The following is a 23,273-nucleotide window of genomic DNA, read 5'->3' as shown; positions in this document are numbered from 1 at the left end:
TTTTACCTGGTGTCCTATAGTCATTGTCGATTTGTGTTACTGGTCTCAAATTCATATGAAAGGATATTGTTATGAATTTGAAATTGTGAAATTAAATGTGAAACCAGGGTCCCATAACACAATATGTTAGTGATAAATCATGTAGGGTCTACGCTTGATTTTCATGATTGATTGTGTATTGTAGTCTATGCAATAAGTCGTAGAAAAATGTTCTACAATATTACCAAGCTTTGTGTTACGGGCCTCTTTACTTCACATTGATAGCCTCAGTCGTAGATGGAGAACAATGAATGTGATGGGTGTCAAAATTTTGGAAGAACTGGTGATAAGCACAGTAATGAAATGCATCTATCTTCTGTAACCAGATACATCAGTTCATTATAACACCTATTTTATCTGAACAAGTGCAGTCCCATGCATGCAAGGTGCTGGCTCATTATCGATCAACACCCTTGGAGCCTCAATACATCCTCAATACAGTAGCTGGCATCGCGTATATGTATAACGTGATAATAATAATATTAATAAATATAGGTATATTTACTCAGAGAAGCTGCTTCAGTTCTGAAACTGTCCTCCCAGCAGGCCCTGCTTTTTGTCTCACCCACCTGAGGTGAAGGCGAGACTTAGGGATCCAAATGTCGTCCATCCGTCACAAATCTAATGACACATAACTCCACAACCGGATGATGCTTTTCAACCAAACTTGGATGATAGATGGACTTTGGGGACCTGCATCTTGTGTGGCAGTCGGAGGTCACATGGTAAGGTCAAAGGTCATTTTCAGGTCAACGTTAAACTTTACATGGAAGATTCTTATGACACCTAACTCCGCAACCGTACATCACTTTTCAACCAAACTTGGATGGTAGATGGACTTGGGGGATGTGCATCTTATGCTGCAGTCGGAGGTCACATGGTAAGGTCAAAGGTCATTTTCAGGTCAACGTTAAAGTTTACATGCAAGACTCTCTTATGACACCTAACTCCGCAACCATAAGTCACTTTTTAACTAAACTTGGATGGTAGATGGACTTGGGGGACGTGCATCTTATGCTGCAGTCGAAGGTCACATGGTGAGGTCAAAGGTCATTTTCAGGTCAACGTTAAAAAGTTTAAATGCAAGACTCTCTTATGACACCTAACTCCGCAACCGTAAGTCACTTTTGAACCAAACTTGGATGGTAGATGGACTTGGGGGACCTGCATGTTAGGCTGCAGTTGGAGGTGACATGGTAAGATCAAAGGTCATTTTCAGGTCAACATTAAAGTTTACATGCAAGACTCTAATGACACCTGACTCTGCAACCAGAAGTTACTTTTCAACAAAACTTGGATGGCAGATGTACTTAGGCGACCTGCATGATATGCTGCAGTCGAAGGTCACATGGTAACGTCAAAGATCATATCCGGTCAACATTAAAGTTTACGTGCAAGGCTCTTATGACAAGTGTTATTCCATCCCAGTCATTTCACAATGAAGTTTCGATACAATTCTGTTGCGTGCCCTTGCAATTTACGATATTTCTGGTTATTTTCATAAGTGGGTGAGACACAAATCGTTTTTGCCTTGTATTATTACACCGAATGTAGCTGGGCTGCCTAGGCGCTCAGTATGTGATGCCAGCTACTGTATTGAGGATACGCCTTGAATGCCACCAGAGCTTGCTATTGGTTTGAAGGGCTCCCGCTGGACACTAACATTGATTTTGATCGGTTTGCATCCGAAAAGATTGGCAGGAACTTAGAGAGATGTGATGGATAAGATAATGTTCAGAATACCAATTTGTGACAATCATAGTGGTGTCACATCTCAGAGAGAAATATGACAAAATTTATGACAAAAGTTATGACAGTGTTCCAGAATACCACCTCATTGTGATAAAGCGCTTATATTGATGTGATTAATCACAATGAGAGACAGGGAGCTGTGAAGGGTTTTTAGAAGAGAGATAGAAAATAGGGAAAACAGAGAAAAAAGGAGGAATTAATTTGTAAGCCTTGACTAATTGTAGCATGAAAAATATTTTTGAAAAAAGTTATGGATGATGAGTGAAACTAACAGCACAATCTAATCTAAATAATATCATTGTATGCTTTACATTTAGTCTTCAGGCTGTCATGATATTTGGTACTAAATATGAAAAAATTTATGACTGCTAGACCCTGGTATAGATTTTATCATATCTTTTGCTTGTATGTTGGATTATGCACATAAAGAGCGTCATATTTTTTTATGCATGCTACAAGAAGAGAAAAATTTATGACAATTTTGATGACAAAAGTTATGACATATCCAACAGAATACAGATTCTGTCACATCTTTGAGAAAAGACAATGTTCAGAATACCGCTCCTGGTTATTTATAACGTGCTTAAGGCCTACATTAGCTCAGCGCTTACAGATTTATTATTACCCTGGTCTCAGATTCAATCGGTCATTCCCACACACAATGTATGCACATCATACACTCCCTGAGGAGTATTCCAGTCAGTTGCCATTGAGGCACACACAATTATCGACAAGCTACAACAACTTTCACATCTTACCACTTAGCACCTGGATGGAAAGTAGCAGAGTGTGGAGTAACGCTTTGCAAAAGGATGCTAGACCTCTGGGATTCAAAAACACAACCCTCTGATTACAAGGTGGTAGTCCTAACCACTACACCATGGCTCTTCCACTGTTACAAACTATTAAACTGGAGTTTTAGTCAAGTGTTATATTGGTTGCCAGGGATGCAGTCAAAATACATGCATCACTGTTTTTTAAAACACCTCTAACATGTATTAAAGTATTTGCTTATGCAACCTTTGTACATTTTAACAACATATTTAGGTTAAATGTTGAGCCCCGTTGCAATGGTAGTTATAAAAGTTACCATACGTTCTTTGATAATGAAGCCCCAACTTCTTCAACCTACACTGACTGCCTCCTTCAATCCTGAAGATTCTTGCAGTATTGTAGTACCGGGGACCTGCAGGTGCAATACACCGGGTGAACACCCTACTCTTTGACGAATAGTGTATTGGTTTTAACATGCATAGGTTGTGACTCTCCTATACATGAGACCAACATTTGCGTCCTTTCCGATGGACGGAGTGTTTTCCAACTGCATTCACACTTGCACTGAATACAGTGGTGAGGCACGCTAACCCACAACGCTATAGCATCAGATTTTTTGTTAGCATTTTAGACCCAAGACGATTGCCTATATATATATTTTTTTTATATGATAAAAACTTCAACCATCTCTCAATATTACATATAGGCCTAGTTATTGTGCTATATTTGTCTCTTTGCAAGTCTTGCATCTTGACATCAGCATAGGGTGATGACAAGCCTTTAGCCATCACTTTGCTGCCACGCCCCCCTCGCATAACGGTAAGGACGGACCTGCCACCCACCTTGAAGGCTCGCCGCGGTTACCTCGCCGAGGTTGCCTTCAAGCTACGTAAGGAGAAAAACCTGTCAACTCGGATTAAACTGCTGGGAGTCAAAATCGTCCTACAGTGGAAAGAGAAAGGAACAGCAACGTGGAAACCCTACGAAGAGTAATACTGGTCGTTCGTTACATCTTGATTATTACATGTAATATTATCAATCTTCAAGAGGAAATAAAATGTCAATCTTAACGAGAATTACATTTTGAGATTACATACAATTACAAGTTGGAATGGAGAAAACCTGTCAACTATTTTTTATCTACAAATCATCAAAGTCACACAGAGGAAGGATACAGGGACATCAACATGAGATCTTTTGAAAATGCAGCTACCCTGTCATCATTTTGAGGTGATATCTACTTTTATTTTTGAATTATACTTATGATGGAATGATATTGAATCACTATGCTCTCATAAAAGGATAAATTAACCACATTTTCACTTTTAACTCCTGCTAACATTTATATGAATATTATTAACATTATAAGAAAATGGAAATTCCATACGTGCTTCGACACCAAGTTTGCTTTAGTATACATTATTTTGATTCATGCTGACTTTTGTCCAACCAATTATCGGACATTTTGCTCACGAGCCTACGATGATGTTGATATCGGGGCAGATCAGGCTTTTTTTTTTTTTTTTTTTTTTTCTCTAAACTTTTTGTTGAACCAAAATGTATGACATGGTTTATATACATGATAAAAGTGAAGTTATCTGTTTTTGTCAGAATGCTTTTTTTTTCTCTCTATCAGAATGTACTTAATAATACCACCTCCCAACTGTTCAATGTTGATTACCGATCATAATTATCAATATTAAGATAAAGATTGCTTTACATCAGTTGCAATAGGTGTTTTTCATTATTTCATTATGCTGAAACATGTTTTTCGGAAACATCGCTTTTTACCAAAAAAGTATGAAAGAAAGAAACGGTCTTTATTTTCCTGTATTTTATATGACTGAAGTTTTCAATAACTACTATCATAAGCAATTCTGTTGTTTAACCTATTGGTCTTTTCTGTAGATCAATCTTTGGATTAAAAACTTTGTGTATAATTATGAAACCTGATGAAGGAATTACTCCAGTCTTGTATTTGACTCTTTTCCCGCCACTTTTCAATTTAATTAATGCACGCCCACCATTTTGTGTGTCACATCTCAATCTCTTTATCCAATTTAGAAGTTCAATCGGATTACGATTTCATTCTTTGACTTCTCAAATATTTTAAACGGTCCGTCAGAAAAGATTACTACTGAATTGACATATTGTTATACCGAAAAGTGTTTAGCTTCTTGTACACACATTGCAGTATTTAATTCGCATGGCCGCATCCATTTAAGACGTGGCTTTTTATGTACCCATGGTCATTTCCCGCCTTTCACGCTGTTCATTGATATTATTGGTCGAGTGACCACGAGAGTATATTCCAAAACCAAACTGCGTTGGACTATTCTAATTCACCCCCCCCCCTCTCTCTCTCCCATTCAATGGCATGTTATTATTATTTCGTAAAACAGCAGCAATCTGTTTGCAAACACCTGCATTACCATGATTACTGTACAACTGACTACAATTGACTTTTCTTAACACGTCTACTCTTCATTGTCATAATGCTTCGATGCAACGTTGTATGTTTTGTATGCTAAAAACTTCTACATCCCCTTTTATATTATACATACAGACTGGAATTGGTCACGAATATCCTTTCCGTTGATTCAAAAATAAAGGGAAGAGAGAGCGGGGGGGGGGGGAGAATATGGTTTACCTAAATCATGTCAGTTATGCTTATATGTATAGAATGCATATTAATGCCAGTGACGTTCCCTCAGGTACATGGAGAAACCATTCTCATTTTTGTTTCGTACACTTGACATGTATTAAATTTTCTTGCATAAATTATTATGCAGTTGTATTTTCCCGCCATCTTTCAGTTTTAATCCTTCACGCTTATACCTTTTATGACAACGGCTTGGTCCAATTAAGTAGAGTCCTAAATTCAGATAAAATTCCATTCTTTGATCTTTCAACATATTTACCACAGTACTTTGTTAAAAGAAGATTGATTGGGCTTCTTATGTATTCACCTTATACTTCTCAAATATTTTAAACAATTCGCCAAAGAAGATTACTACTGAATTGACATATTGTTACACTGTAAAGGGTTTTGTTTATTGTACACGCATTGTAATATTTTAATTTGCATGCCACATCAACAGTTTTCACCAAAATAAGGCGTGGAATTTATGCACTGGTGGTCATTTCCCGCCCTTCAAGTTATTGTCGATAACAAGCATGAGAAAACATTATGCATTGTCTTGGATCATGCAAATCCCCCTCTCTCTCTCAGCCTATTTAATGGCATTTCATTTACGTAATCTGCATTTCTGCGATCATCTGCATTACGCAAGTCTACCTTTTCTGAAAGCGCGCGTCGACTAGACATGCCTGTATAATGTATCGGTCAGTTATGTACAAAAGAAAGAAAAAATCAGTATAGTATCCTTTCATCTTTTATCAACTGACGTGTATTGATTAATGCAATTGTTGTTATAACAACCATTCTTTGAGCCAATTATAAAGGAAGAGAGAGAGAGGGGTGGCGGACCACTCCCTCACACTATCATGACTATAGAATGTATATTGATGTCAGTGACGTTCTATTCAGGTACATGTAGTAACCATAATGTAAATCTCGTCCTTGACATGTATTTAAATTACTTCTATGTAGATTTTTTCCCGCCAATTTTATGATTGATTCCAAAATGCAATACCCTTTGTTTGACAACGGCTTAATCTCTTTATTTAATTAGGCAGAGTCCTAACTTAGAATACGATTTCATTCTTTAACTCTTTCGAACTATCTTAAACAATTTGTTAAGAAAGAAAGCGATTATATAGCTTATTGTATTCACTTCATTCCTTTGCCCACATACACAGGTTCCGCTTAACACAAGGCGTGGATTTTATGCACCACTGGTCATTTCCCGCCTATAACATTGTTCATGAACTTTTATTGGTCGATGTATAGCATGACTGAACAAACGCACCTGGTCTACTCCAATCAGAATTTCACCCCCCCCCCCTCTCTCTCTCTTTCTACAGCGGCAAATCATGACGTACAATGTGTTTTTATAAAGCAGTAACAATCTGTATGCAAATATCCATACTAGTTTGTACATACACGTGTACTATAAGAATGCATACTTCAACGTAGATATCTGGCTTTTTGTTCATAAAACACCCTATTATATTTTACTTTAGAGGCGGACGTTGATCCATACAACAGCCTTTCAAATCTTTTCTAAAATGAAGAAAAGGGAAGAGAGAGTGGGGGAAGGAAGACCATACCTTTAGGTTAATCATTAGAGATTGTGTTGATTATGCTTATACAATGTATAATAGTTTTCGCCTCGTCTTCTCAGCCATATGATGAATCTATTAGATTGTGTTGGTCTTTTATTTTGAATTCACCATTGTTTTTTTTTTTTTCCCGCCACTTTTCCAACAATCACTAGGCCGTATACACACATGTTTGGTCCCCCAACTACATGCTTATTATCTTCATACAATTTAGAAAAATCCCTAATTGGATCCCATCTCATTCTTTTGGATATTTTAATCGGTCTGTCAGAAAAAGACCCATTATTCTATTTTTGAACTGTGAATGGTTGGATTCTAGTACTTTCTTGAACTCTCTTTACTTCCAAATTGATTCAAAGCTCATTTCCAGTCTCCCTCATTTATTTATTCCTCATGGCTACAGACTTCAGTCTCGGTATTTTCCAGACTGAAAAGTGTGTGTGGTTTTAATGTATTGATCCAATGTATACATTATGTAAAAGGGTCTTTTTTGTTTTGTTTTGTTACATGCTCAGAAGTCAATCTTGTTGGGCTTCCTGTTATGATTCATGGTTCTGTTTTGTAAATATTGTCTTCTTCCAATCTCCCGTTGTAAACTCTTTAAGTTTTTTATTTGCTGAAATTTTTTATCACTTGTATCTTTAGGGTGGTCGGGCTGTGCTCTACTGCCCAACCATCATTGACCAAGATGGGTCTTACTCTTTTTGCATTAGTATATTATGTTCTTGTTAATGATACACTAGCACCACTTTCACACATGAATACACCTCAACACACACACTCACGCACATGCACCACTTGCACACTTGCAGTTGACCTCTCTCCAAACTTCCGGTACTTTACATTTACACGTCCCCCTGTTTGAGTCACATAATTTTACTCCAGATATTTTCATTGAGAACCCACAAGATAGCAAATATTACACTCCCCAAGAATTTAACAACGAATTTAATATTACTCCAGATAATCTCTCTCTTTTACATGCAAACATAAGAAGTCTAAATAGAAACTTTGAATATTTAGTTAACCTATTACACTCATTAAATAATACTCAGTTTTCAGTCATCGGTTTAAGCGAAACATGGCTACATGAAAATTCCCCTGACATGTTTAATATACCTAATTATAAATTAATAAGGGCAGACCGAAAGGAAAGAAGAGGTGGAGGAGTTGCTTTTTACATTTCACAAAATCTCAAATTTAAGATTCGTTCTGAAGTTAAATTATTGCATGCAGAGTCGTTGTTTATAGAGATTGAAAATTCTAATTCAAAAAATATCATCATAGGATTAATTTATAGACCCCCTGATACAAATATCGATCGTTTCCACGATGAACTAGAGTATTTTCTGCATGAAATAGGGAATGAAAACAAACATTTTTTTATGCTCGGTGATTTCAATATTAACTTCTTGCCCTCATCTTATAATGATAATTCATCCGATTTCATGAAATTGTTATACTCGTTTGGCTGTATTTCTATTATTAATAAACCCACAAGGATTAACCTGAATTCATCAACTCAGATTGATAACATATTTTCAAATGTTCATAATAACAAAATCATAGGAGGGATTTTATATTCTGAAGTTTCGGACCACCTGCCTATTTTTTTAACCTGTGAATGTAAACTCTCTTACCCTAAATCAAACAAGGAATATACTTATCGTAAAGAATCTAAACAAAATATAGAATTACTGAAGCAAGACCTAGTTTTGGAAGAATGGGATGATGTTTATAATGAAGTAAATCCCAATATTGCATACAATAACTTCAATAATACATTAAAACATTATTATGAAAAGAATATCCCAATAGGTAAAGTAAAAAATCAACGTAACAAACCCCAAAATCCTTGGATAACGAAAGGTTTACTGAAATCCATACAGACACGTAATCGCCTATATAAATATCACTTACGCAATCCAACTGATGATTCTTTAAAAAAATATAAAATATATCGTAATAAACTAACAAAATTAATTCGATTATCCCGAAAATTGCATTTTGCTAATAAAATAAATGATGCCAATGGAAATACAAATACAACTTGGAAAATTATCAAAGAAGTGTTGGGTACAAAAACACAACCCCCACCTAATGATAAAATCACTCTTCATGGATCTGAAATACCTGATCCAACTAATTATGCAAATTCATTTAATTCTTTCTTTACCAATATTGGGCCCGAGCTTGCAAACAAAATTAATAGTCCCAATGCACATTTTAAAGATTACCTCTCAGATCCAAATCAAGAATCTCTCTTTTTAACCCCAACAAACCCCTCCGAAATAATCAATACTGTTCGTTCCCTTCATAATTCTAGATCTTCTGGTTGTGATGGCATTAACATGTCTCTTCTTAAGCAAATAATTCACCCTCTTGCTAGCCCTCTGACTCACATATTTAATAATTCCCTATCTCAAGGTGTTTTTCCAGATTTATTAAAAGTAGCAAAAGTTAATCCAATCTTTAAAAAAGACAACCCTCACGAAATAAGTAATTACCGTCCCATTTCCTTACTTCCAACAATATCTAAAATTCTAGAAAAAATAGTTTACACAAGACTTTATAAATTCATTAACAAATATAATATTCTGAATTGTAATCAATATGGTTTTAGAAAAAAATTCTCAACAGATTTAGCATTACTTCAAATTTACGACAAAATAACAACTGCCATAGCAAACAAAGAACATGTAATTGGCATTTTTTGCGATCTTAGTAAAGCATTTGACACCCTTAACCATGATATTTTACTCTTCAAACTCAACCATTATGGAATACGAGGTCAATGTCTCTCATTTTTTAAAGACTACTTAAATAATCGAAGGCAATATGTCAATTTTAACAGTTTCGACTCTGATTCTCTTTTAGTTCGATGTGGTGTCCCTCAAGGTTCCATTTTAGGCCCACTTTTATTTTTACTCTATATTAACGACATCATTAGAACCTCCTCTATTTTATCCTTCGTTTTATTTGCCGACGACACCAATATATTTTATTCGCATAGAGACCTTAATTCATTAAACAATATCGTAAATTGTGAAATTGATAAAGTATCAAACTGGTTCAAAGCCAATAAACTCTCTCTTAATACAAAAAAGACACATTTTATGTACTTCAGACACCATTCCCATAACATTAACACACCGATTTACATTAATATTGACGGCACCCCTCTAGAACAGAAAAAACAATCTAAATTTTTAGGTGTAATTATAGATGAATCTTTGACTTGGAATCAACACATACAGCACGTTACGATGTCCGTTTCCAAAAGTATTGGGATAATTTCCAAGTTAAAATTCACTCTTCCTGACAGTACTTTATTCTTGTTATACAATTCGTTAGTCCTCCCTTATATAACATATTGTAATATCGTCTGGGCAAATTGTGGTTCTTTTAAACTCAATTCTATCTTTAAATTACAAAAAAGAGCAATCCGTATATGCACAGGGTCACATTACTTGGCTCATTCTGACCCATTGTTTCATAAACTCAAAACTTTAAAAATATTTGATATCAATACAATTCAAGTAGCCATCTTTATGTTCAAATACTTTAATAATCAACTTCCTCCGTCCTTTAATAATATGTTTAGGTTTAACAGGTCTGTTCATTCCTACCCAACCCGCTCATCAGGAAACCTTCATCTCACCAACCCTAAGTTATTAATTACTCATAAATCAATTCGACATTATGGTCCTGATATTTGGAACAACTTTCCAGACAATATTAAGTCATGCTCAACAATATACTCATTCAAAGCCACTATTAAAAGAAAAACCATTGAATCATATGCATCCCCCTCTTCAAGTTAATTATTCAACTGCCCTTTACTGCACCCGCACCTGCACCTGCATTGCACCCACTTGATCAATGAAGAAAGAAATTTATGTACCATTTTACGAGGCCGCCATCATTTTCAAGCTTAACCGCTCACGATGGCGGTCTCCTGCATTCATTTAAACTGTTATTTTTTTTCGATTGAATATTGCTTCTAGTCGATATTTATTTTTCATTGCTTTATTATGACTATTGCTTTATTACTTTGTGAAACTGAATTGTACCACCTTATTGTTATGTTGCATATATTATCTTGAATGCAGAAATAAATAAAATCAAATCAAATCAAATCAAATTAAGGGATAATTGTGTACGTGATGTGTCTTATTCCAGGTCATGTGTCTAAAACAGAAGATCAGATGTCAGCGCGAGGTGGTGCTAAACCCAAAACCAGTCCGATGGGTCCAAGGTTTCAGAGATCTGTCAGTATGCAAGATACAAGAACCATGGCTGCCACAACTACATCTAGTGTAACAACCACTGCTGGTAAGTCATGTACATCAATATCATTTGAAATGAGAAACATAAAGATGAATAAATCATTTGTGAAAGTAATATCCAGTTCTCATTCATGGATTCATGTTATGCAAGGTTCCAGCTACTGATTTGGGGCTAGTTGCTGAAAAGTTACAATAATGGTAACTTTGCTATCCAATGGTAACTTTAAAGGAAGTCTTGATTCTGATAGGCTGATTAGAATTGTTACCATGGTAGTTACCATTGGATGGCAAAGTTAATATGATAGTAACTTTTATGCAATAGGGCACTGGACGTCTTGGTAAAGCCTGATGAAGACATCTTCAGCCTTGTTAGTCTAACTTAGCAAGAAAATTGGGATTTATCCACCATGATCAGCACAAGTCTTCCTTGATCAATATCTCCTTCCTGAGAATACTGAACTCTCTCAAAATATTAAGTATTGATCCAGGGCATCGTTGATTGCACTGATCTTTACGCTGATTACCATACCTTGCAGAGCTGGCCCAACAAAGTCCAAACTTGGCTTGATCAGGATTGATTGTTCCTAATTGGGCTTGATCAACCACCAGATCCAGAAGATCAGCCAGATAAGTTTGTCAATAAAGCTGGCTTCAATATTCTTTTGGATTGACTGATATGGGTTGGAGGATGCACAAATATTTCTTGAGCTTATAGCCCAGCGCACACTGCGACTCGATTGCACCAAGGTCTGATTGCAACAAAATCACAGACTGTGCGCCAACCTTCAATGTGCTGCAACTGTGACCCGCCTTTTTGCAGTAGGATCGTAGACCAAACCTCAGACATTTGACAAAATCTTTCTGAAATTTTTCTGTGATTTTGCTAACTTCAGCCAATCAGAATTGTCCTAGACGATGATGTCATGGCCAATTATCTGTCCTTCAGCAGCATAGATAACGTGAAAGAAGAGGCGCCATGAGATGCAGCGCGCTGCTGAGCTGTAGCAATGTCTGTGCTTGTTGCAGTCGGATCTTAGTGCCATGGCATCGCATAGTGTGTACTGGGCTTAAGAACATAGGCCTCTTCAAATCAGTGAGCCTTTTGGAGATGGCACAGTTCATATTAAGGATGAAAAGGTATATATGCAGTGAACAAGTGACAAGAAGAGCAATGGCACACTGGTTCCAGAGGTATTATCTCTCTAGTCACTGGAAGAAAAATTAGAGAGAAATCATTTAAATAAGATACAAAAACATCTATCATTCTTGATCCCATAGATTAAAAAAAACTTGCAAAACTGCCATTAGAGAATTGAAATGTCCATCCATTTTGAAAGGTTTCATTATACATGTACTTTCCGATAATTGCATTGTTGTTTTTTGTGCTATCCTACAAATTCAATTATTTCTGCCAGGCATGATGCTAGCGGTCCTCTTGCCATCTCTTTAACTAAGCTCTATAAATGTTAAGTCATTTTGATACTCAGAATATAATTGTCTTTTTTTTTAAATCTTACTCTTGTTCAACTTTGATGTCAGGCCAGGGTGATGGTAGTAAGGTGATTCCAGTCCTCCAGAGATTAATGTCACAAGGCACAGAAGAAAGACCTGTCATCACAGAGAAAGGACAGATACACACATTAGAGAGTCTGGAGAAAATGCACACAAACTTACCAACAGAGGGCAGTAGTGCTCCTGCAGGCAAAAAACCTGGAGTAAGATCTTTTACGCCTGTGTTGAGTTCTATGAAGCTTTTTTTGTCTGTGTGTATGTAATTCATTGTGTGTTAGATGTAGAACAGGGTTGAATAAACAATTTGGTTTTAAAAAACTAAAAAATATGAAGTTAAATTAGTATATACTGTCTATTTTAAAGTGTGGTACACTGGAATTTTTTATCATTTATTTCCACCTTGTTTTTCAAGCATTTTCAATCATACTTGGAATATGTTCAATCAAAATTTCCAAAGCATTTTACAAGCACACATTTTGATTATTTTCTAAAGTAAATATCAGCTATTGATCTTTTTATTATCATTGTCTGATCATGAAAGTCTGACCAAGCAGATGTACTGAATTTCATTTTTCAACTTTTGATCAAATCAACTTTGTATTTTTTACCTACCATGATGTGAGGCTTGCAAGGAATAAGTTGATATTTTGACCTGTAATTATTCAATGCATCTTATGGATTTTTTTCCTAAGACCGCTTCTCCTTGAAATGCAATTTACTAATTAAAAATCAACATCATATAATGCTTCATTAAAAACTACTTTTTGTGTAATATGAACAATTATTTTTTGTCATATCCATAATTTTCCAACAGCCATGTATTTTGTGTTGATTTCTTTGTTTGCAGGTACAAAGTCTAGAGAGCATAGAGAGCTTACATATACCTTCTGGAGGAGCTAGCGACAAGAGACCTTCAGCCGCAGCTGCTGGTACAGCTGGGGCGCCCTCTAGTGCTGAATCATCACACCACCTACAAAGACTTCTCCAGCGCCTCCAGAGTGGCACAGACACTGCTCAAGCTCAGAGCCTGTTAGGGGCTGCACCATCAAGCACATCAGCTGAACCATCACCACAGAAAGAGGTACCAGAGAAGGTACCCTCACCATCACAACAGACTGATATGAATCAAGCACTGTTAGATAAGCTGAAGAGCGGGACAGCAGTGGTACCACCAGTGAACCTTTTAAAACCATCTAGTGCTACCCTGACACCAAACCTCTTAGTATCACAGTCTGCAAGTGGTACCTCAGATCCCAGTAGAGCACCGCCTGCTATGAAACAGCTCTTCCCTGCTCCAAAAGAAGCAAGAAAGGTATTTTGCAGAAATGTTTAATCTTGTTATTTCATTGATCCTCCCAACTTGTCTCTTTTTTTAATAAACATTTTGTGACTCATTATAAGGACAGGACTTTGATATGATATGCCCATATGATGGACATGTTTGTGGATAAGCACTAAAATGGTATTCAATTTCACATGAAAGCTGGCCATAACACTGCTTGAAGTTACAGACGCATCCAATATAGATTTTTGTCTCATAAATTTAATAGGAAGTATATGGACCTAGTCCATGAAACTTGGACGTTAGGGTAAACAACTATTACTGATCATCTCACATGACCTTCAGGTCACATAATCAAGGTCAAAATGTCATCAAGGGTCATGGCATGTCAGTGCAAATTATAGGCATTTTTGTTCACGGAAATTAAATTGATTGGTTTCCAATACTCGAGAAATACATTGAGCATACCTCGAAAGAAAGAGAATGACTCAATGATAGTTTGAAAATTGGATCATTGCAGCTTCGCAAAGTCAGCTATTATGATACTGACTGTAGGCTCAAACATGATAGATGGCGCTGTCCGTAATGCAAGACAAGGCCTGAGCGAGACATCTTGTTGTTTCCCCCAAAAAAATAAAAAATTAATAAATAAGATACGCTGTGCCCTGATATGCTGGAAAATAATCCTGTTGAAGTTCTTTCGATAATTTGGGTAAGATATTGTCATTAAAAAACAACGCTCCGCTCCGCTTATGAACAGCTTTATAAAACACTCATGAGGAATCTTTCTGAATTACATGGTGGTACCCTTATTGCAAATTATAGGTGAATAACAGACTCATTACCAAAATTACAAAGCTGTGACCATTCTTGTCCGATAATCTAAAGCAGCCATTCCCATTTCCTTTTGTTCAAGCTCTAAATTTTTTGTTGAATCTGTACTGAGAATCAGGCCTTTAGAATAGCCAAGAGGGAAGAGGATCTCTAATTAATATCAACAGTTGAAATACAAATGTTAACAAACTACCCATTTTTTAATGACCTTTCACAATGCAGTGATACTACAAGTTCAGACTGTTCTGCACCATTGACTGAAGTGACATTTCCCTGATATATCAGTCTTGGCTGAAATGTGGCACCTCGGAGAACGTTACTCAAATTAATATTTGTTATTTGGTTTCTGTATTTGTACTTCACAATGTTCTTCTTCTTGAATGTAAGTTTGTTGATCCAAAATGGTGAGAATCCAGGTTGACATGCTCCTAAGACTGGGGGAACCAGTAAGTTCACTCCAAATAAAAAAAAATTGATAATAATAAAAGCTGCGGTTTAAGTTCATCATTAGCCTGGAGATTGATGAGTTGTTCTTAAAGATGTTGCTTGGACATATCTAGAAGATTGTTGCTGCTTGCTCCAACCACCTCTCATCTGTTGGGCCAATATAGCTGAGTTTTAATTTTTCTTTTTGTCATAAAATAATAATAATAATAATAATAGCTGTATTTATAAAGCGCTTTTTGCCAGAGGTTACAAAGCGCTGCTATTATTACCCCGGCTTTAGCTCGAGCTACCATCACAGGCGCTCAGTGCATGCAAGGAATTACTCCTGCCGGGTACCCATTCACCTCACCTGGGTCAAGTGCAGCACAGTGTGGATAAATTTCTTGCTGAAGGAAAATACGCCATGGCTACGATTCGAACACACAACCCTCTGTTTTAAAGGCGAGAGTCAGAACCACTAGACCATGACGCACCCGGTTACTAGTTGATAAATTTTTCCCGTGTATCCCTTTTTTCATGAAATGGTCCCCAAGTCACTCTGTAAAACAAAGAATAGAGAAGGCTGTACAGGTAAAGCAATGAGATAACTTACACTATTATGTTTCTTTCTGTGTTTTGTGAAAACAGACCCCTTCACCGCCAACCACCATACAAGGTGTACCCTCCAACCTCCTTACACCAGAACTCCTTAGAACACGTTTAACCAGCGAGTCAGCTCTACTCTCACCCCTTAAACTCAGTGGTTCAGTCCAGGCTGGCCAGAGTCAACCTGTAGGCAAGAGGTCTGATCCATTGTTACAGAGGGGTCCACCAACTCCACTCACCAAGGAGCAGTTGGCTGACACATTAGTTCATCTCTTGAGGGTGAGTTTATCAGGGGATTCTTTGGAACAGAAGAAGGCGCATCAATGTCATGCCATTACCATGTTGCTGTCACGCTAATGGATTCAACTATAAACCAAACAATGATCATGGCATTAGAATTAACATTAGCTATGATTGGTCTAGAGTTAGGTTTGTAGATGGGACGGGGACATTAATAAGAGGTTGGTAAACATGGAGTAATGGACAAGAATTAAGTGGTGTAAGAGGAATGAATTCAAATTTCAACTTACATCTAGGGTCCATTGAAAGGAGAAATATATTCAAAATAGTCCATTGAATGACAACTTACTAATTATCTCATTCTGCTGTGGCATTTTACATTTACTTTAAATTGTATGCATTGTAATCATTAAAGAAATATTCGGTTAATTTAACTTAGGTACTGTTTGTGAAACTAAATACAATATCTCATACATACTTTTGTTAACCCCCCCCCCACATATCTGTCCAAACATATTTCAACCCATCATTTTACATCCATGCTATGATTTTTGTTTGAAGTGCTGAAGTGATCATTCTAAACGATTATGGCATTAATATCATTTTCATCTGACATCGTATTTCAGACTGATGACGACTTCTTGAGCAAGATTCATTCTGCGTACACACACTCTCTTCAACGTCTACCCCCTTAAGATGACCTTTGCTGGATCCAGATGATCTCTTCTCACTAACATAATATCCAGCAAACAGTCCATGGGATCCTATGGATGATAAACGCTCATTGCATCTGATGTGAATGCATCCCATAGCGCAATCACTGTGTTGCATAGGAAGTGAGGTACTTAATTACCTTAATGTCTCATGAATAATGCATTGCATTTTGCAAAGCACTAACCTTTACAGCCAATACTTGCTGATTGTTTGCTGTTATTGATGCTGATATAAATGATGCCAATATAAATGAGGATAATGATTTGGAAAACTTCAAATGAAAAAGAAAAGAAAAATGGATAAAGGATGATAGACTTTGGGGGCCCTCGGCATGATTGCAAGCTTTCTCTGTTGATTCATCCAAAGTTCATCATTGGTATTGAGTTATGTCTTCTCAATAATTAGTGATGACAAGGACAAAGCTGGTCGTGATGCTGGTTTTCGTTATTGTTACTCAGTGTTAAGCTATCAATAACATGATCGTTATCCACTTTATAAGTAGAATTCCACATACAGTCCATGTTGGTGATAGATGAGGCAGCCTGATTCATGCTCTCAAACCCAACACAAGCACCATATTCGATCACTCATTGTAATATTACTAATTTAACTATTTTAAATCACTATTGAAGGTAACACGTTGACTACAGAGTTTCTCATGAGGATTTTTAGCAAAAAAGTATAATACTCCTCGACCCCAATACCCTCCTGAATCCATACCTGTTATCCAGGCCTAATTAGTTTTCCTTCTCAAATGAGCAGGTGTATGTTTAAAATGGTGACACAAGTTTCATTTTATAGCTCTACAGATGTTACATACAAACCTTTATTGTGTGTAATGTTGTTTGCAATTCTAGCATTTTAGACAGTACCTACTGAAATAGTCATTGTCCTTGATACTTGATATTGCTTCCAAGAAATTAGAAAGTTTATTTCAATTTTTACATGATGAATCAGGAATATTTATTTCCAGTAGATTTCCAAAGATTTTTTATTAATGGCATTGACTTACAGAAACAAAGTATTATAACATTAAGGCAGCTGTACTTATCATGTATCACTCAGTCTTTTCTGTTGCTTTTTATTATCCTGTCATCATCAGAAAAATCTTAGCAATACAACTGAAAATAAAGATGAATCATGAGGACAAATTAAATAATATTAACCTCAGCTATCCAAATCTTAAAGCCAGTAAAAAGATATATTGAAAATGAAAATAATCCCTGGGACCACTTCACGAGTAAGACCTTATAGTTATTACTACCTTGAAATTACTACCTTGTACTTACTACCTTGTAATTTAGTTTAACATGTACCCAAGAAATCTTGCTTCCATATTCAAGGAATGATTTCCTGATATTTCTTCTTTTGCTTTATAAATGATACACAATCTTTTGCGTGTGGAGCAATATTTTTCTACATCTAGGACTGTAAAGTATTTTGTTAATATATTTCCCCAATAGATAAAAAAGCTAATCAAATTTGAGACATGATAGGATTCATGGTACATGTAGTTGTAATTTGTTTATGAAATTCTCTTCTTTGGTCTTTTAAAAATATATTTAATTGTCTTTGAAGCTATGTTTGTAGATCTGTGTTTGACCAAGCACTTTATATGATATGCTCATTAGTTGAAGTATTCAGAACTTCATAATCATACCCTATATTTATTCACCTTGACAAATCATCTGTCACTTGACTATCATTCAGGCAAATACCCCAAGTTATTATAGATCTCACAAGTTATTATAACAACTCTGACGTTGATGTTTTGTATAGAAATGGCAATTCCAACATAAGCATTGATACTTGGAGTTGGCTACCTTACTAAAAGGTAACCAACATTGCATGTTGCAATCAGGTTTTTGTGGTTAATGCCATACTGACAACAGTGTTACCACATACTGATATTTTCTGAATATTTTGTTGTTAACATCGTGTGCTATCTCTTTAGAAAAAGTAACACAAAACCTTATTGGAAGCCAAAACAGTTATACATTGTTGGAACGCTGAGAGTGAGTAGATGAAAAACAATGCAAGTTACAAGCATTTCACTGCTTGCCAGCTGAGTATTATACGTTGAAAGACTAAAATATATGTGCTTTGAAAATTATTTTTCTTCCCGCTTATCAAGTCATGAATTCTATGACAGTAATCATATGTCATTAGAGTTCTGATGACATGCATCTGCATACTGTAGAAAAGACTTATCTATGTCTTGATTATCAAAAATACAAAGTCGAAAAATAACATAAAAAGTTTTTCCTTCTTAAATTGATAAAACGTACAGCTCTGGAGCTTATTTTGGCCATTTTTGTACTCCCTGCTTATCTGCTGCATCTTTTCAATCTTGTATCTGCATTCAAATCCCTTGTAACAGCTTTGTCCGACATTGCAGTCATGGCCAAATAAGTAGCATGCAAACAAATATGTGTATAAAGAAGGCTATAGGTTTACATCCATTTAAGCAATGAATATTTCTCATGATGTTTTCTGTGCAAATTGGTTTAAAAATATTTGAATTTGTAATCTACAAAACAAGAAAATATTGTTCTCAAGTTCGGCAGTTTGAAAGAAAATACTCCACCAGTAAGCTTTTAAAATATATGAGACCGATATGAAGCTGAGAAGGTTTTCATTGGTGTATATGTTTTTTCACTTCCAATCAGGTCTTAAACAAGAGGAGATGGCTGGTATGAATGGTTTGATTATCATGACAAATTAAAGTTTTTATATAATTCCATTTCACACTCAGAGATGCAGTTTTTAAGATAAGATAGTATTTCATTGTTATTTTAATCATATTTTTTTGTTGATGTAATTTTACAATGTATCATAACATGATTTTTGTGCTCCAAATAATGATTGATTTAATGATTTTGTGCAATTTAATAATTCTTCAGAATTCGGATGAAATCTCATTTTTCTTGCTGCACAATGGATTATTTACTGAAATCATATCCACTCCAATATTTGGTATTTTACTTTGATAAGCCCAAAACAGTCTTGAATTCTCCCTGAGCAGCATTGTTACATTAGATTATCATGCATAATTTTTGGTGACCTTTTATATAAACATTGATTGTTACTATCCGTTAGATTTTCATTCAAAACTACATATTTGCTGTGTGCAGGCTGTGTGCGCCCGTATAAGCAGTGTGTGTAGCCATATTACACTGTAATTGAGTGTTTGGTTCATCCATATGGTCCTTGGTGTCTGTCTCTATTGCAATCATTTTTCTGAGGGGTGCCAATATATATAATATTTTCATTCGGAGTATCCTCCCACATGATAGACCAAAATTTTTGCAAATAACTGGTGATGTTTTCACAACTATTTTTGTTTTGCGATTACTTGGTCAAGCAATTTTTTAAAAGTGAGCCAGTGTGTTGGCATTTGAATCATCAATGGAACGATTGTATGCTATTTATGAAAATTGAATATTTCTGTACATTTGGACAGTGTACAAAATACATATGAGCATTTTAACATATTGTGACATGCTTTGGTCTGTAAGTAAAAAAAAGCATGTTACTCTAAAGCTGGTTGTGAATTTTATCATCATTGCTGTTATATTTATTGCCTTTTTGTCTCGAGAAGAAAACAGCTATTAAATTTTTGGCTAGAAAGCATTTTTATATTTCTCAATGAGTAATTTCTGATCAAGTTCCCAATCCATGTACTGTACAGTCAGTGGAGCGATGTTGATGATGATGTACATGATGACCATGGTCCATCGATGTTTAGTGACCAGTACTGACCTTTTGCATAGCAGTGGAACCATGCTGTTGACAATGTTCAAGATGATCGGCATGCCACTCGAATGATGTCGATGATGATGTCCATGATGCCTGTGGTCCAGCAATGATTAGTAACAAGTTTTTGTTCGGTTGTAGAATGATGTTGGTGACCATGTCCAGCGATGTTTTGTGACCAGTGCCGTGATTTGCGTGGATGAGATGCACAATTGTAAGGTGAAGGAACACTGTGCACAACGCCTACGCAACCCCCGACATGGTTTTACGACGCGTTTCAAGAGGAGTACATCATCTGGTGTTGCCAGACCTCTTATGATGCTTTAGGCCTATATACTTTCTGAATAAAACAAAAACAAGTTTTTTTAAGAAATAAAATAACTAGTGTCATTCTCTGAACAACATTCGCTGTTTTACTTTTAAGTAAACTAATATTTAATATATAACTCAAACATGTTATCTACTGCAAGTCTCTCATCCCCATTCCTCACATACATGAATATCACTTATTAAGAGTCTTTATACTATTAAAAGAGGGTCTTTTATGTCACGTGTGAATCTGGCCACTTCATTGATACCACCTCCTAAATGAGGGTTATTGTGTTATTAGATCATCTAGGCTTTTTATGTTCTATTTGTGAGGATTGGATCAATAAGGCAACCTTGGATATAAGTAATTTGTCTAGTAACATCATCCCTGTTGCATTAATGTGATATGATCCAGTAGAAGTCAGAAAAAAAGAGAACTTTGGATTGTGATCTAGAGAATTTACCTTTCATTTGATGGTTTGATATTTTGTCAGCAAGTTTGATTTATTCCAATTGAGATATGTTTAGTGCATCTGATCGCATTTCAAACAAAAATTTTCAGACTTATCATCTCAAACTAGACAGTATTCTAGTTTTTGTGTCAAAACATTGTTGAATTAAAAGAACAAATTTGATCATACCATAAAATGATGAACCCTGCTTTATCCACTTAAAAGTATGCAGTTTGAAAAAATCAGATTACAGTAGGCCTACATGACAAATTTGCAGAATTTGACCAAAATGTTTCATAAAATAGGATACATACAATAAAGCAGCGCTTCTCAAATGTTGGGCCGCGAGAAGCTGCAGAGGAAGAAAAAAAATGGGGGGGGGAGACTATAGTATGTTTCACAGACCTGGACCTGTCCGACAGCCCGAATATGTTATGTTTGATTGGTCTGCGTGGGTCAAACAAAGCTAAAGCATGCTTTATGCATGTTGCAATATGCATACACATTATGATGGTTTCGATCTGGCTTTGATGTGAACCTCATCATGTATGCATATTGTGTAGAATTTAGTTAACTGTTGCCCATTCACCTGACCTTTGCGAATGCAGTTAGTTCTTGAACTGTTCGTTTCGAACGTGCTTCAGGGCTTTGTGTTCAAAATTCACGAAAACATATTTTCATCTAAATGGACCTTTTTAAAACAATTTAAAAATTGCGAGGGAGGATACAAATTGAAAAATCTCTGAATGTAATTGTAAGAAAATATGACCCTGAATACATTAAATTTGGATTCATCATGCCTGGCAGTGATGCAAAGCCATATTAAAGCAATGTGTGTCGAATGTTGAAGGTATTCAGCATTCTTGTTATTAAGTTTTTATGTTGTAATGGTTGTATATGTTTAGAGGAGGGGCTCAAAGGCTGGGCTACTGAAATTCATATGCACTTATATGCTCATTATAATCATTGTCTATCTTTGAGTCAAGACAAGTAGTCATATCGCTTTCTTAAAATTTTGGTAGGTGGGCCTCGATAAAAAATCTGAGTCAAAGTGGTCCTCGAGTAAAAAAGGTTAACAATAAAGGATAAAAAGAAATCATGAAGCATATTCTCTTGGAAACCTCAAGATTGCCGAGATGCTGCAGGAAAAGTCTAGATACAATTTACATTTAATTTCAGTTAATCATGTCTTAACTCTCTTACTAGTCCCACACATTTACAAATATACAAATTACAAATATGATTTACATTCTTGTCTGGGTCTACATTGTTTCAGTAGGGAATTTTTGCTCAGCAACTTACAGAAAATTCAAGAACAGAGTAAATGCATTGAAAATGCCTGTCAAATGACAGAGCAGCTGGGAGGTCTGTTTCGAAACTTGGTGAACTGGAATGGCAGTTTTGTCCTAAGTTTCAGAGCTGACAAAAAATGTTGTTTGTCCAGAATCAAGGACTAAATTACTGTTTTGATTCACAAATTTTCGACAAAAACTTCTTAGTTGTTCTTTGTCATGATTGACAATACATTTTATCTCTTCTTGAATCTTCTATACGTTGCTGAGCAAACTCTCTCTAATGTGGGACATACTGACTGGCTTTAGTGTCTGAATGCTCCTATTTGATTATTGCATAAGGAGCAGTTGCCTTGATTGGTCATAATCGTATAGCCACACGTCATATAAACATGCAAAGTATGAGAATTGTGTTCGTCTGAAAGGAGTCAAAGTCCCATTTGTAAAAAAAAATAACATGCAACAACCATAACGAAATCAATAACAAATCCATTTGAAGTGCTTTGCATATTGGTCGACTCTGTAATCTCATAATAATACAAATTTTCAAACTCTCCCATTTTGACAGATTGATCTTATTTAATGAAAGTTTGAAAGCCTGAAACTCTTTTCTTGTGACGTCATGTAGGAGCAATATGATCAAAAGAAATGGGACGCTCATTTTCTGATCACTTCACAAATTGAAAAGAAATGGGATTATAACATGGTCGATCATTATGACACTTTTATGTGTTCCTTCAGTATGAGCTAA

General features: G+C 35.9%; 1 protein-coding gene across 1 annotated transcript in view; it reads left to right on the top strand.

Moving 5' to 3' along the window:
- The window catches only part of LOC121410975 (mRNA-decapping enzyme 1B-like), a 30,223-nt gene extending 9,887 nt beyond the window's left edge, over nucleotides 1-20,336 (top strand). Inside the window, exons 5-9 of the mRNA XM_041603397.1 lie at nucleotides 10,993-11,145; nucleotides 12,639-12,814; nucleotides 13,459-13,923; nucleotides 15,802-16,038; nucleotides 16,626-20,336. Of these exons, the coding sequence (XP_041459331.1) occupies nucleotides 10,993-11,145; nucleotides 12,639-12,814; nucleotides 13,459-13,923; nucleotides 15,802-16,038; nucleotides 16,626-16,694 (1,100 nt within the window). The 3' untranslated portion in view covers nucleotides 16,695-20,336. The remainder of the gene's footprint in view (nucleotides 1-10,992; nucleotides 11,146-12,638; nucleotides 12,815-13,458; nucleotides 13,924-15,801; nucleotides 16,039-16,625) is intronic.
- Nucleotides 20,337-23,273: the final 2,937 nt, after the last annotated feature.

The sequence above is a fragment of the Lytechinus variegatus genome, chromosome 3 (assembly GCF_018143015.1).
Source record: "Lytechinus variegatus isolate NC3 chromosome 3, Lvar_3.0, whole genome shotgun sequence".
In the NCBI taxonomy this organism is placed as follows: Eukaryota; Metazoa; Echinodermata; class Echinoidea; order Temnopleuroida; family Toxopneustidae; genus Lytechinus; species Lytechinus variegatus.
This window is presented reverse-complemented; position numbering and strand designations above follow the sequence as displayed.